General features: G+C 36.6%; 1 protein-coding gene across 3 annotated transcripts in view; it reads right to left on the bottom strand.

The window, feature by feature from the left end:
* CDK19 (cyclin dependent kinase 19) overlaps window positions 1-17,301 on the bottom strand; it is a gene marked incomplete at both ends in the record, with an annotated part of 134,769 nt that overhangs the window by 32,877 nt on the left and 84,591 nt on the right. For all 3 annotated transcript variants that reach the window (XM_084228857.1, XM_084228858.1, XM_084228859.1), the window contains 2 exons: window positions 11,576-11,716; window positions 13,230-13,340. In XM_084228857.1, the coding sequence (XP_084084983.1) occupies window positions 11,576-11,716; window positions 13,230-13,340 (252 nt within the window). The remainder of the gene's footprint in view (window positions 1-11,575; window positions 11,717-13,229; window positions 13,341-17,301) is intronic.

Here is a 17,301-nt window from a genome sequence, read left to right as displayed (position 1 = left end):
ACAGTCTGTACTATTAAGTGTTGTGATTAATTTCATTTTGCATTAAAATGGTCTAGGGGCATCTGTAATATGGCACCTATGTTAATCAAACTCTGATATTCATAATAAACAATTCCTGCCAACCCCTAACTGCACAACAGTTAACAATGCACTTCTTTGTTTTTGCCTTTTAGGGGTGGTTACAGGCCTGAAAGGCAGAGATAAGGTTTTCTTTTCCCTACAAAGAACCAATAAAAAGGAGCCATTATAAAAAAAGCAAGACAAACACATGTATCTAGAAGGCTATTTACCTAAGTAATTTCAAGGTCACAAGAGAGTTTAATCAAGACATATCCCATACTGAGAGAAAAGCCAGGAATAACGCTACAAAGACATTCAGATCCTATGCTGTTCATTAACGAATACAATCCATTCTCAGAAAAGCAACCCTGGCAGCAAGTAGTTTTCTATTACATTTGAGACATTCATATTCAAATCAAATAATTCTGCCTCATTATCATGAGAAATCAAGAGTATCAGAAGCAGAAACCATCAAGTTAAGCTAAGCCCTCTCATTTTACACATATAGAAACCAAGGTGGAAGGCCCACAAACCTAACCAAATTCACAGCCCATGTAGAGTCAGAGAGCCAGGAAGAGAGCCCGGATCTCTCTGGGTTCTCTGAAATGCAATCCAGGTCAGGATTATGAAAACAAAAAGCACACTTGGAAAATAGAAGATACTTTATTGATTTATGATCCTCACCTCTACAAGACTTCTACCTCGATGTGTGCTTAGTTGAGGATATCTTCAGACAAAACAGACTTCATACGTAATCTTCCAGTGAAATTGTTATAGGGCAGCCCGATATTGAACGGGTTGCCTGGCTGTGGGTCCTCACTCGCGCGCTTAAAAGGGACTTATTAATACTCCACTACAGACACACACAAAAGGTTAATAAAAGGTTTATTTACAAGGGAAAAGGAAATAAGGAAAATGTGCAACTCAGGGAGAAAATAGGGAAATAAAGTCTTTAATGCGTCCTACCCGATCCGCCAACCTGGAAACCCAAAGGCACTCAGAGCTGGCTGGACTCTGCAAGCTGGCAGAGAGCCAGAATGGGGGAACCCCTCCAAAGCCCACGTGTCTGGCTTTATACCAACCTGGCTGCTTAACCCCACCCTCAGGTCCCAGCCACCTTCCCTTTGGTGGTGATGGGATTTGGAGTTCCCAGTGTCTTTGGCTTTGGCCTGGGGTGGGGGTGGGGGTGGAGTCCACAAAGCCTGTATGGAATTAGCTTTAGGACATCCTTTTCCCCCTAACAAAATGAAACATCAGTCCTTGATGCAAGATCCCTTTTGTGATGAAGGTATCATTCTCAATAAGAGATCTTTAATTGTCCTGTAGTGCTGGGCAAATAAATGCCTGTAGTGGTGACTGCCTAGATGAATATTTGCCCAAACATCAATTTTTAATCAAAATAAGTGCACTTTACTGCATATAAATTCAACTCCAAATAAAATTAATTTCATAAAATAGTATGCCTATATTGATTTTTCAGTTTAAAACATGGAACTTAAGATTCTGCAGTGCCTTTCCATAGCCCTTGGTTCCTAACCAGTTCCCACCCTTGCTATCACAGTGATTAGAATATTATTTGGATTATACAACCTCTTGGTGACTTTGACTTTGAAATTAGTCTGGCAAAGAACCTTCTATAAAAGTGTGCTTGCCAGTACAGGCTACTAAACTATTTTCTCAAATCAGGGATCACCAAGAGTCCTGTCCCTGAGCTGAAACTTCAGAGGCCACTGTGAGTCAAACCACGTCCCCTTTGAAATTGGCACTCATTTAAGTTTGACTCTTACTGTATATTACCTGTGAGTAGAATAGGTGGTGCATTATGTTCTAACTCAAACTGACAGACATGCAAGACTCTACTGAAAGCTCCAGTTTTTGTGTTATGGGTGTGATTGATGGAAAAACTGCCACACCAAAAAATCACAGCCTATACCTAGAAAAATACCTCAGAAATACCTTCTTACAAGGCAAAGATAAACAGCTGGGACGACATCAAATTAAAGAGCTTCTCTACAGCAAAAAAGACAGTAACCAAAATAAAGAGACACCCCACCGATTGGGAGAAAATTTTTGCACACAACACTAATGATAAAGGACTGATCACAAAAATCTACAAAGAGCTGATGAGACTCAACAAAAATAAAGTAAATAGCCCAGTCAAAAAATGGGCAGAAGAGCTAATAAGAAACTTCTCCAAAGAGGAAATGCAAATGGCCAACAGGCATATGAAAAAATGTTCAACATCACTTGTAATCAGGGAAATACAAATCAAAATTACAATGAGATACCAGTGAAAATGGCACATATTAAAAAAACTAGCAACAGGGTCTCCCTGGTGGCGCAGTGGGTTGAGCGCTGCGCTGTGGAGCTGTCTGCAGCCTCTGCAGTACAGGTTCGATTCCTGTCCGGCCAGGGAGATTCCTACATGGTGTGGCAGACCTCTCCTGTCTCGCCCGCTGCTCCCCTCAGTAGTGCTTTCAATCCGTCTGCCTGTTCTGCTCCCTGCTCTGTCTCTGGTGAATCCTCTCACCCTCCCGAGCCTCGGGCCTCTACCCCAGTTCTTGTATAAAAATAAATAAATCTTAAAAAAAAAAAAAAAACTAGCAACAAATGTTGGCGAGGATGTGAAGAAAAAGGAACTCTCCTGCACTACTGGTGGGAGTGTAAACTGGTCCAACCACTATGGAGAGCTGTGTGGATATTCCTCAGCCTGCTAAAGATGGAGCTTCCATATGATCCAGCAATTCCACTCCTAGGTATTTACCCAAAGGACACAGAAACATTAATTCAAAAGGGCACCTGCACCCCTATGGTTATAGCAACACTATTTACAATAGTTAAGCTATGGAAACAACCCAAATGCCCAAAAGTAGATGACTGGATCAAGAAGATGTGGTATATATATACCATGGAATATTACTCAGCAGTCAAAAAAGATAAACTTCATGCAATTTGCAGCAACATGCATGGAGCTGGAAGGGATCATGCTCAGCAAAATAAGCCAGAAAGAAAAAGAAAAATACCAGATGGTCTCACTCATAGCAGGAACTTAGAAAGCCTAATAAGGACCATGAAAAAGACTAATTATAATAAAGTAAAAATCAAAATCAACAAGCAACTATAAACTAGAGACACACTATTGGGGTGGGGGAGGGGAGAGGAGGGAGTAGGATCAAAATAAGGGGAGGTGGGAATTGTATGGGGACTATAACCAGTATGAAAATGCATACATTGTGCAAAAATGAAAAATGATGTAAAAAATATATGAAATTTTAAAAAATAATAATAATAAAAATCTACCCACACACAAAGAAAAGAAATGACTTCTTACATTTGTAAGGTATGTGTCACAGACTCCAGAGTGCTCTAAGAAAACCTAATTGTCACCAGGTCTTGTATAGAAGTGGCAGGAATCACTGCAAGTGGATGACATCACTGCCATCAAAGGCCTTCTGATTGTAGACATGAATGAATGTCTGAGCCACATACTATTGAGACCCAGTTCTACAGAATGAATTAGGAACCAAAGGTCACCCCAGAAACCTTGGTATAATTCTTCGGCAAGACAAAAATCTATAATTATCCAAAATCACTTAAAACTGCAGGTTAGAATATATCCAAGCCATACTTACTTTTTAATACTTTTTAACTACTACTTTGGGTCTCACCTGTTTAAATGTTAACTTAATCAAATGAAAATAAACAGTCATTTTGTTATAGAGCAGCCCCGATATTAAACGGGTTCCTGGCTGTGGGTCCTCACCCGCGCGCTTTAAAGAGACTTATGAATACTCTACTACAGACACACACAAAAGGGTTAATAAAAGGTTTATTTACAAGAGAAAAAGAAAATAAGGAAAAGGTACAACTCAGGGAGAAAATAGGGAAATAAAGTCTTTAATGCGTCCTACCCGATCCGACGACCTGGAAACCCAAAGTCACTCTCTCAGAGCTGACCGGACGCTGCAAGCTGGCCGAGAACCCAAAATGGAGAGAGCCCCCCAAAGCCCACGTGTCTGCCTTTTGTATCCACCTGGCTGCTTAACCCCACCCTCAGGTCCCAGCCACCTTCCCTTTGGTGGTGATGGGATTTGGAGTTCCCAGTGTCTTTGGCTTTGACCTGGGGTGGGGGTGGAGTCCACAAAGCCTATATGGAATTTGCTTTGGGACATCCTTTTCCCCCTAACAATTTGATTAGCATAGAATTGCAGAATGAAAAGTTATTTGAAGCACTTACTAGTTTTGATCTCATTTAAGCAAAATTATTTTTAAACATTTGTATTTTTAAATATGAAATTTTGTTCACAAAATAGTAGCAAAATTAAATGTAAGATGAAACATGGCTTTTTTTTTTTAAGCACTGGGATGCATGTTTCACATATTTATATTAGATTTTGTAAAACAGAAGGGGGTAGGAAGAGTATCAGACTACAGGAATTCTGAGGAAGAAAATAGTTAAAAGAAATGGCATTTCAGATTGCTGATGTGATGCCGTACAGAGGGGAAATTAGAAGTAATTCCAGAACTGTGGAGCTAAGTGGGGTCAACAACAATATAAAGTATTGTTTCCCATCATTATCTTCATTTTACACACAAGTAAACTGAGGTTTAAAGATCAAACTTGGTTATCCTAGAAACAATTTTTTTTAACTTAGAATCTTAAAATTTCCTTACCATAAAACTGAAGCAATGTTAAAAACATTAAAACAAAATTTAAATGCTTGCAAAATTTGTCATCGATGGCAATAGTGAGATTTTAAGGGTTTCTTTAAGGTATAATGTGTTTGTCTTGTCAGATCTTGTTTAGTATAGACAAAATTAAAGACTTAATATATCTCCTTGTCAGACAAGGTACAAAGAGAGGCTGTGTTGCGCACAGAGATTGTTAGACAATTCTCCAACCACCAAGCAATTATTTTAACCAAACTTTCATAAAGATTAACAATATAGCACTTTTTTTTCCAGCTGAGCAGAAACAAAAGGCCATCTTTGACTTTCAAATATTGGACTTTGATAAAGTGATGTAAAAAAAGTGTTCAAATGCTCTCTTTAATTAAAGGACTGTAACATTTCACCCTTCCACATAGTATCAACTCACTGCTTCTCATAGAGCTGCTACAACTCAGCAGTATTATCAATCTGAAAATTATATTTTTGCCATTATTTAATAAACTTTTTTTTGCATTTTGCCTTTGTTTTCTACAAAGTGAAAAACAGAAATATGGAAGTACTAAGACTAGTGATAAGCACAGTCTCTGACTGCATAACAAAGGAGGAATCTCTAAGTATATTCACAGTGATAAATTCTAAATTTCAATGGAACACATCTTCTAGATTTAGGGAGACTACACCAAGTCTCTTAGCTCAGTCTCAGGGAAAGGAAAGAGTGGAGGAGAAAAGTTAAGAACATATACTGACTTCTGAAAATAAATTATTAAAAATGTTTGTAACAGGAAAGAGGTAATTTGTACCTCATAAAAATTTTCACCTCTCTAGAACCAGAACTATTACCCTCAACTCCTTACCATTCATACAACTTTTATATCTTGAAAAAAATTATATATGAAAGGAAGGGTCATGTTGCATTTTATTATATTTCCACTAAATTAAGAGAACAATAACTGGGTCCAATGTCATCTTAAAGTCTCCTTCCTTGCCTCTGTAGCAGGCACTTTGGACATGGTTTCCAATCACCCCCCAACCCCCTCTGTCAACCTCCACCCCATGGTATACATACCTCATCTAATTCCTTCCCTTGAGTATAGACAATACCTAGTAACTTCCAGTGCACAGAATACTGCAGAGGTAACTGAATGTCATTTCCATGCTTAACCTACAGAAGATTTGTACTTCCATCTGCTAATTAACACTCTCATGCCCTCGCTTGCTCATGAAGAAAAGAGCCATGTTGTGAAATGCTCCATGGAGACGCCCGCGTGGCATGAAACCCAGAAAGCCTCACCCATAAGCTTATGAGGTAACAAATCCTGCCAAGCACCACGTGAGTAAACTAGGAAGCAGATTCTTCCCAATCAAGACTTGAAATAACTGCAACCTTTCAAAGTAACTCTGAAACAAAGGACCTAGATAAGCTGCACCTAGATTCCTGACCCACAGAACCAATTAAGTGATAAATGTTGCTTAAAGCCACTAAATTTGGGAGCAATTAGTTACATAGCAATAGATAACTAATACAAACTTAAAAGTATAGAGTCAACCTGTCATAAATCACCTGGTGAAAATCCAATTAGCAGTCTGCCTGAACAAGTAGGAAGGAAAAAAAAAAATCAACACATTCAATCTATATAGTTCTCTGTCATTATGACAGAGTAACCAGGATCATATATTATACATATATATTACACATTTCTCTGTAGCTAGAATATCTATTACATCATTTTTCCTTTTGACTCTATATTTGGTAAATATTATTATTATTATTAACCTCTAACAGAACAAGTAAGTCTGTGGCAGATGTGACTTTGACAATCCCAAATGTATAAAAGATGTTAATAACGTAACTCCAAAAATTACTGGGTACAATTATTATTTTCTCCCTCAATGAATCTCACAAAATTTCCAGGTACAAAGTTTGTAGACCATATAATTATTTGTGACTCTAGAACTTTAATAAAAGACTATAAAATTTACCCATTATTGTGAACAACTATTCAAAACTCAAGTTAAATTTTGGGATGGGATCTCCACAGATATTTTTGAGAAAATGGCTAGGATCAGAGCCCTGGGGGCATTCATTCAAATTCTTCATTCAATAAAAACCTAAAATTTATCACATGGGAGACACTGAGATATAAATTAAAAAAGAGCTAGCTCAACTTATAGTTCAGTTTATGCCACTGATCCAGTAGCACTATTCTATAGCTAAGGAGAGTCATAAATCCATTTAACAATACCATCACTTAGCTGGCATTTCTCTACCTTTACTAAAGAATAATGTGCGAATTGCCAGATGCTTTGCTAAAACTCAAGTAAATTATGAGCATAAACAATATGCCAACACTAAGAATACAAAAATTACTGAGATATGATCCTTGCTCTCAAGAAGCCCATAATTTTGAAAAAGAGATAAACCATATCTTGGCATCCTTCCAACCTACCAGAATAGTAATCCCATAAAAGTGAGTCATCCTATATTTCATGTTCTTACTCTTAGCTATATCCTGCTGTAAAATAAAAATACATCTTTTCTCCCTGGGTGTTTACAAGTTCCAAATATTTATAGACTTCTGTCTCAACTTTACTGTCTCTTAGCCAAGATGAATGTATTCAGCTCCTTTTCTCCTTTCCTTTTAAAGTCATTCCTCAATATAAGTAATCTTTTTTAGTGACTTTATATTCTCTATTTCTATATTAAATTCTAAGATCAAAATGACATAATTAAAATTCTGTTCCAGATACAAAATCAATCACAATAAAAGAAACACCAAACACTATGATGATACAATGCTTTTGAGTGTAAAGTCCTTTTAAGGACCTCCCTGGTGGCGCAGTGGTTGAGCGCTGGGTTGCGAAGCTGCCCGCAGCCTCTGCAGCGCCAGTTCGATCCCCGGCTGTTCCCCGGCCCCCGGAGGAGGGTCCCACATGGCGCGCAGACCTCTCCTGCCGCCCGCTGCTCCCCTCAGCAGTGTGCTTCGGTCCTTCTGTCTGCTCTGGCTCTTGTGAATTCTCTCACCCTCCCCCGCTTCTGACTGTACCCAGTGTTTGTAAAAATAAATAAATAAATCTTTAAAAAAAAAAAAATAAAGTCCTTTTAAAACAGTGGCTTCTATTTACTTTTTAAATTTGGCAGGTTATTACATTGTAAAATTCATGTTTACTCTAGCACCTTTAATTGTATGGATTTTCCAGCTTTCTCACATCAAATGAAAATTTAGAGATGGTATGTATTCCAAAACAGTTGTGACTACCAAACAGTATAAAGCAAGATTTCTTACTGCAACAGGAAATGAAGCATTTAAAAAAAAACCAACCACTCATTGACTAAAACTGCTACTCTACACTTAAGCTCACCAAGAAAACAGTAATTTTTCAAATGTCTCCATCATGCTCCTTTTAATACCATATTCATGTCTGATACACTTTATATTTCTGCATCTACTACAGAACATATCTACAAAGTAAACATACGGTTTAAATCTACTCCTAAAAATATTCTGACAAAACCATTACAATACAGTTTAGGAATCGGGGCTAATGATCAGTAAAAATAATTGAGTAGACTGTGACAGACTAGATTACTATTGGGTTAAAGTTTCAAATCTTTAAGTTACTTATCTGAGGAGTATAGGCATTTGATGAATGAGTGGATAAAATATAATCAAGTGCTATATGAGATCAGTATTCATTTCATTCAGAACACATTTTCAACATTGTGTTCATGCTATTGTTGAGGTAATGATAATCAGTGGTGACTGCTTTAGAGGGCAAAAGCATTTCATTTTAGGTTAAAAAAAAAAATTTCATTTTGTTGCTCACAAACTTTTCAAATTTAAAAACACACACACATCTGGCCTGACATACAGGGCCTTTTTCATTCCGATTCCAACCCATAATTCAGTAGTCTTTGCAACACTACACTAACTCAGCTTACCCATATTTGAGCCAGGCAGGTCTACACACCTTTTTTGGGGTAATTCAAATGCTTTCGCACCTCAAATTTTGTAAATCCAAACCCCCTTAGGTTAACCTCATATCTTTATTCGCTATATAAATTCTTCTCACTGTTCAAAATTGAAGTCAAATGGTACCTTCCTAAAGTATTCACTTATTCTCTCTCTCAAAACCTCTTCTAACCTTGAAAATATTAGTTTGTACCTCTCACATAGCCATGATTCTGTTCTTTCTCATCTACCTTATAGTTAATTGTATATATGTCATCTAATTGTATGTCAATTTCCCCACTCAGACTCAACTACAGTCTTGACTCTAAAACATGCCATAATATTCAATGTTCTTATTGATATTCATTCACTGAGAACATATTTATTCAGAATCTACTGCAATGTAGAATAGTAGTAGAAAAAAAAGTGTCATAGACGCTCTCAAGAAGCTAATGATTTAGAAAATGACCTAAAACACCCCTATAAATTACCATAATATTAATATATAACTGTTATAAGAGAAGATGAAGTACAATAGCAACCATAAGAAAGAGAAATTATTCTCCAAGTAGGGGTGGATATGACAATGTGTTTTAATGTCTTTGTAGTCCTGAAAGGTAAGTTGTATTTGAATATGTAGAGATGAGGTAAGGGGCTTTAGGACAGGAGAAATAAAGGCTACTGAGACAAGAAATCTCAGGAGGATGCGGGAGCAATCAATCATTCAATACTATAGTATAAATGAAAGATGATAGGTATAGAGAAAAAGTTAAAGGCAGGGCCTCCCTGGTGGCGCAGCGGTTGAGTGCTGGGTTGCGAAACTGCCCGCGGCCTCTGCGGCGCCGGTTTGATCCCCGGCTGCTCCCCGGCCACCAGAGGAGGGTCCCACATGGCATGCAGACCTCTCCTGCCGCCCGCTGCTCCCCTCAGCAGTGTACTTCGGTCCTTCTGCCTGTTCTGCTCCCCGCTCTGGCTCTGGTGAGTTCTCTCGCCCTCCCGCGCTTCTGACTGTACCCAGTGCATGTATAAAACGAAAACAAACAAACAAACAAATAAATAAATAAAACATGCCTCTAAAAAAAAAAAAGAAAAAAAAAAGTTAAAGGCAGTTAGGGCTGTATCTGGTAAGACTTTGAAAACCAAGTAAGGAACTAGACCTTTAGTCTAGTTTCTCACTGGAGAAATTATTTCAAAGTTCTTCAGCAGAAGCTGAGCAACTATTCAGAAGATGTAGACTAGATAAAGGAAAGTGATTATTGAGGGGAAGACAAGAGGTTAATACTATTACAGAAGAAAGATAAAGGCCTGAACAAAGAATGAGGCCCTAGGGATGGAAATATATAACTGGAAATTTTAGAGGTGAAAATCGAATTTGGCAATTCTGGGTGTAGAACACAAAGAAGCATCTTCCAGGGGTAAAAGAAGTTCCTAGGCTAGAAGGAAAGCGGTCTCATAATTGAAATAGAGAACACTACACAGCAGCAAGTTTGAATGGGTGAAAACTGAGTCCTGGTCCTACTGAGCTTTAGTTCCTGTGGATGTTCCAGTGATGAAACCATATACAAACACAAAAATGTGTTATCTATGCTATTTAGGACAATATATACAATTTTTTGGGGAAAAGGAGGTGTGTTAAAATTAGTTAACCCTTAATGAGATATTCTGATCAATGATTCAAATGTAATAGTGACCTCAAAAATATAACTCAGATACGTAACATTAAGAATATATAATAAATTCAGTGCTGTCAAAGATATAAACAAAAAATACATAACAAATTAAAATTGAAAACCATTTATGAAATAGATTTGAATCCAGAACCACCTCACATAGCCAAAATACATTTTCACATGCGCTGATTCATGGTTAATGTTAAACTGGATAAATGGAAGTCCTTGAGAAGTTTACAGTCTAAAATTATGAGGTAAAAAGCTTCTGTTGAAATGGTAAATGGGTCCTTCTGCCACTGTCACCTAGCCCCAATTTAGCTTAAATGCCACAGCAAGAGATGGTCAAGTCAGAAGACTAGGCCTGACTAACAAGGTAGCAAGGGGTACTAACTAGATCTCCTTATACATTAATTCCTTTATATAACAAGCACTTCTCCTCAATGATTAAAACCAAATTGACCTAAACTTATCTGGACCACATCCCTAGAATCTCCAAAAATCAAGGAAATAAACAGTCATGAAACTTTTTTGTGGTGATGGCAAGGCAGGCGTGGCTATGAGCAAAATAAAACTTTCAATTATAAACGCATAGGTATTATAGCTATTCAGTACCCAATCTTCTTAAAGAATAAACAAACAAAAAAATCACATCAGCATGAACTAAAATAACAACATGAAGATGAATAAATAGGCTATAGTCTAACATTAATAAATATTTGATATATGTGGACTGAATAAAAAAGGTAAAATCAAACCTCTGAATTGCAGCTAATTTGCTGAATTAATATATTCTACTTGTTATATCTATTGTTAATACAGGTAACATTCTATTGACTGAAAGTAATGCCATTTACTTCAGTTCAGCTCTTAAGGGGAAAAAATGAGAACTCAGCCTTTATTGATATTTTTATTAATTAGGAACAATAATATGAAAAACAAAACGATTCAGAAGATATTTGTTTCACATGACTATCCCATTAAGATTATGCCAATCATTTTGTTAAAAACCACAGCAACATTATAGTTATGCATAAATATAATGGGAAAACATATACTTATGAGTGACTTGATCATAGACTTATGAGTCACTTTCATTTCCTTCTTTCTTATGTGTATTTACAAATTTTTCTATAGTTCACATTTATCATAATGAACCAGGAAGAAAAGCTATTTTTTAAAAGAGGGGAAAAAGCACATTGATCAATTTAAAAGAAACAGACTTACCAGATCTCTGTGAAGCACCCAATTTGCATGGAGGTAATGGATACCATCAAGAATCTGGTAAAGCAATGATTTAACCATAGATCTTGGCAACTGCATGGGCTTTTTATTTGCCTTTGATGCACGGTGAAACTTAATAATATGCTAAAAATTAAAAACATAAAACATACTATAGTAACATACAGTCTTTAACAATATCTGTGTTAATAAAACACAATCAAGGCTGCAGTAAATTCCCTATATTTTAAAATGACTTATTAATGGTGAATAATTGCACAGACATAAATAATTTGAATCAGGTCAATCAACACAGAATCTTTATTAGGGGTGAATGTAACCATGTTAGTATATATACAATGACAAGATTGAATGAAATCAGTAAGATTTTCAATGAATAAAAAAAAAAAAAAAGATTTTCAATGAATAGAACCAAAAGGTAAAAAGGGTTGATGTATTGTATAAAAATGCTACCAGTTTAATTTTCAATGATAGAATGATAAAAACAAGAAAAAAGGAACTACGAATTTTTACTATTCTATGAAAAGTTAGTACTTGGTGCATTTGGGTAACATCACTATATTGATATTTAAATTACTAGAAATGTACCTGCTCTTCATAACCCTCCCCCATCTCCAATTCTATCCCTGTCCAAAACATGCCAAAATGGGTGCTGAATATCCATGAAAAGAACAGATAAAAACACACTGGAAGTTCTTGTAAATATCCGATGTAACAACATGAATTTTGAAAGTTCCTTCAAGATCTATGAGTCTGTTAAAATTATTCCTAAACATGTCTGTAATTTATAATGATGATGACCCACACTGGATTAAATCAAAATTTAATTACGCAAAATTAGAACTTATAGCCAGTTTGAATTTTTTCATTTTTAGTAGCTTCTCAGATAAAATATTTAAAACCCCATGATCCAAAGTTTCAAAGCTGGAATTGCAATTTTTTGGTTGCTTTATAAAATGATCAAACATCCATTGATTTTAAATGGCAAAATGCTATAAGAAATTGACCTTATGGGCCTCACTGGTGGCGCAAGGGGTTAAGATGCAATCTCCGCAGTCACCACAGCATGATTTTGATCCCTGGCCAGGGAGCTACGCACATGGCACAGCTGACCTCTCCTGACTTGCCCGCTGCTCCCCTCAGCAGTGTATTTCAATCAATTTGCCTGTTCTGTTCCCCACTCTGTCTCTGGTGAATCCTCTCACCAACCCCCCTACTCCTCTGGCCTGTATCCCAGTTCTTGCATACATAAATAAATAAATCTTTTTTTGAAAAAAAGAAATTGACCTTAGTTTAGTGACAAAAACTATTCACAAGTATACAACTGGTCAAATTTGTACCTCAAAAGAAAGTCATTTTCACTACACATATTAGTAAGCTGCTATTAACTACTAACATAAAATTATACTCTCCCCCCATTAACATTTTCTGAAGTGAAATTTCTGAATATCACAGAAATATCAGTAAAGTCAAATGTTAATGCTTATTGTTCAAATCTTTTAAATCAACATTTATTATATTGATTTTGAACTACTGTCAACAGAGCAAGTTTACCTTTCTATGAATTCTGCAATATGTAGCGCATACATTAATTTCTCTGTACCTATATAAAATAAAAATCAAGTGAGTTGAGACTTACCCACAAATCATGTTCTGCATAATCAAACAGCAGCCATACCTTCCTGTCACTGTGAGAAAGGAACACCTTCTGCAATGCGATCACATTAGGGTGCTTCAATTCTCGCAAAAGCTGAGTGCAAGAAGAGAGAAGACACTATTTTACTAGCAAAGAATGGAGAATGATGAATTTCCTATAACTTCAAAATAAAAATTTTGAAAATTTAGACAAAAGAAAAATATATGCCATTACTCAGAGAAGCTCTGTCAACATCTTTAGGTGCACATCTTTAAGATCTTTTTTTCTGTGTGCATGTATGTGAGTTTTTAAAATGAGATCCTTAGTGTTGTATCGCAATAAAAATGTTTTAAGACATTTCCATTAAAAAATAAATTTAGAAAAAAAATAAAAAACTAAATTTAGGGCCCTGGTGGCGCAGGCGGTTGAGCACAGCGCTGTAAAGCTGTCTGCAGCCTCTGCAGTGCCGGTTCAATCCCCGCCAGTCTCGGAGCAACCTATAAGGCAAGCAGACCTTTCCTGTCTTGCCCGCTGCTCCCCCTCAGCAGTGTATTTCATCAGTCTGCCTGTTCTGTTCCCTGTCTCTGGAGAATCCTCTTACCCTCCCATGCATCTGACCTGTATGTACCCCAGCTCTTGTATAAATAAAATAAAATCTTTTAAAAAATAAATAAATAAATTTTAAAAATAAAAATAAAATAAAATGAAATAATTTAAAATGGTAAAATGAAAATCAAAGGTAACATATTAAATAATTACATGAATTTAATACATGCATTTTTTTTTACTAAAGGAAAAGTTTTTTGGGAGGCAGAAATTATGTATTAATCTTGCTCATATCCACCCTAGCATAATTGCACAATAAATATTTGACAAAGGAGTAAAAGTATTTGACAATCACTACACTTATCAATGCCTAAATCATGTGGTTGAGGATTTTTAAAAGAGCAGATAAACTGGAGTGAATAAAAGGTCCTATAAATAAAGAAAAAGAATGGGCCTTCAAAAAAAGTAGAAACTTTAAGTATAACTTTGACAAGAAAAAGGAACGATAATAGATAAGCAAGTGAAAACTTAACATTGGCACATAATAGGAAGTTGCTTGATAAAATATTTAGCAACAATAACATCAGCTGCTCAAGGTGAAAGCCTTATAAAATGCCAGCCTCAGGCTGTCCTTAACTGGAGTTCAGATTTAATAGATAGAAAAACATACTCAATTTGATAAATATTTTGAATATCTTTTAAATATAAAGCTTTGTGTAGAGTACAAATAGGGAGAGGGAACAAAACTTCAGTAGCCTACTTTCCATGTGCAAGATTAATCACATGTAAACATTTTCTCTCATTTAATTCTTACAATGACAATACTGAACCTGTGTTTCAGTGTAATACAAGCAATTTTACCAGAGTCAAACTGCTAGAAAGAGAAGGTTTGGATTTAAATAGACCTGCCTGATGCCAAAGTTCATGCTTTATCACAATACTAAAACCCTTGTCTTCAATCCCCACAATGTACTGGTGGAAACAGATATACAAATAGATTGGTGAGGCAGACAAGAACAAATCCTTACCTATTCTAATAACTTTAAATAAGTAAAGCATACCCTGAGTGCCTGTGCTGGAATGATGTAAAAGCCATCTGAATCCCACCTCTGGAATGTTTGTAGAATACCCAATGCCTACTTCTTTACTTTTAATGACAGATTTCCTAGTTTCTTAATTCTCTCATTTTGGCTCTGTATCTCAGCTCTTAATCTTCACCTATACCTTGACAACCTTGCTGGAAGGTACACTATCAGTTATATTTTGGGCATGATTCCCAGCTATAGCTCCCTGGGTTGTCCCTCCAACCATATGTCCAATATATCCCCAACACCACGGCTAAAAAGCAACAGCTAGGATGGTCTGGCTGGGCTTCCCTCAATCAGCTTTCCACTTTCCAGCCAGCCTCAACGTTCTATCTATATATAGTTCCTGCACATTTCTTAGTGGTTGATCTGGGAAGAGACACAGTGAAAGGGGATGGTCATACTTGAACTCTCCTTAATTCTTGGCAATATCAGATTTTACAAATAGACTTCAATCTCTTGCCACACAAATATTTGTTCAAGGTAACACCATATTATTTTTCTGTGGGGAAAAAACTGAATCCAAAAAGGCTTCATTCAAGAATGTGGACTTAGATATTATATATTTACTTTATCTTGTTTGCTGTCTGTCTCTCCCCATTAACATTTAAGCTCTATGAAGAGAAAGGAAGGAAAGGAGGAGTTGGAAAGGCAATGACCAGGGAAGTCTTACTCCCTTGGCAGAGGGGATGGGATGCTCATCAGCCGCTACCAGCTATCAGCTGCTTTAACTGGTCCTACTACCTAAGAAATATTAAACAGCTCTGATTCTCCAGATGCAAATATTAAACATATATCTAACTGATGATGGAATAAGAGAAAGTGGCAATCTGGAGAAATGTACAGCTCTATGCAGCTTCTTGCTTTTGAAAGCTTTAGGCTCCCCAACTTGGTAGAGTACAGCATGGTTAAGGACCCCACTTGCCATAGGCAGCCTTCAAACACATCCACACTGGAAAGGGCTTGGCCCCAGGCAAGATGACTTTTCTTCCTCAGTTTTTGGCTCCACGGAAAGGATGATCTTACCAAGTTTGCCTAGAGTTTCTTCCCAAAAAGATTTCCTCTTTGTTGCCTTTAGTGAAAGAAAGGTGAAACTCACTTTATCTAAGCCAGGCTCTTGAAACAGCAAATAATGGCATAGATCCCTGACCACTGACCCTACTTCTGGGTGAGGGAATGTTACATGTAGCAATATTTAACCAATTACCTCTTTAAAATTATGTTTTCTGTGACTACAAATTGATCTTTGCCTTTTATGCCCTTTACCCCAACTGTTTCTCTCCACCTCAGTAAATAGCAAATCCATCATTCTAGTTTCCCAGGCAAAAACATCATCTCAGTAAGTTTTCCCTGATCCTTCTACTTATAATTATAACCACCCTTCTACACCTTTACTTTTCTGCAAAGCACTATCACTATCAAACACACTATAATTCTATATTCCATACCTATAATTCTAAAGAGATCAGAAAATCAAGTTTTCAAGTAACTCCATAAGGAAAAAAATTACGTTTTAATGGGGGAAAAATGCATCGTCAAAGGCACATCCTATCAGGTTATCGGATCCTGATTCTATGGAAGCTGTTTTTACAACTCTCTACATTACAGATAAATAATAGATGCTGAATGTTCATGTTTATACTTTTGTTACTAAATATGAATAGGTTTGAATATTGCTAACCCACTCCCCCAGGTATTAGGTAATATTTAATATATACACTATATTATTTTTCTGGGGGGGAAAAAACTGAATCCAAAAAGGCTTCATTTAAGAATGTGGACTTAAATATTATATATTTACTTTATCTTGTTTGCTGTCTGTCTCTCCCCATTAACATTTAAGCTCTATGAAGGTAAAAATTTATTGGTTTTATATCTCCATGCTTAAAATGGTATCTAGTATTTAGTAAGTACTCAATAAACTTACTTGGTTCTTACAAAATAAAACAGTTAATAGCTTGCGATATTATAAAACTTTTGTATCCTTTCAAAAGGCGTCGTGAATGACCTGTTTTTTGTAAATTGAAAAAACTATGTCTAGGGCCTTCTCGATGGCGCAGCAGGTTGAACGCAGAGCTGTGAAGCTGTCCGCAGCCTCCGCAGTGCAGGTTCGATTCCCAGCCGGCCAGGGAGCAACCCACATGGCGCGGCAGACCTCTCCCACTGTCTTACCCACTGCTCCCCTCAGCAGTGTCTTCGGTCTGTCTGCCTGTTCTGCTCCCCGCTCTGTCTCTGGTGAATCCTCTCACCCTTCGGAGCCTCTGGCCTGTATCCCAGCTCTTGTATAAATAAAATAAATTTAAAAAATAAAAAACGATGTCTAAAATAGTTATTGTAGGAACACCAACTTTCCATAAGCTGCATTTATTTTAATCTTAAAAAAAGAAGAGTTCCCTCAACTAACACCTACTCTACTAGAAATATAAGTGTGCTGGCATGATGTA

The sequence above is a fragment of the Talpa europaea genome (assembly GCF_964194135.1).
Source record: "Talpa europaea genome assembly, chromosome: 2".
Taxonomy (NCBI): Eukaryota; Metazoa; Chordata; class Mammalia; order Eulipotyphla; family Talpidae; genus Talpa; species Talpa europaea.
The sequence above is the reverse complement of the archived record's forward strand: the minus strand, read 5'-3'. Positions and strand labels throughout refer to the sequence as shown.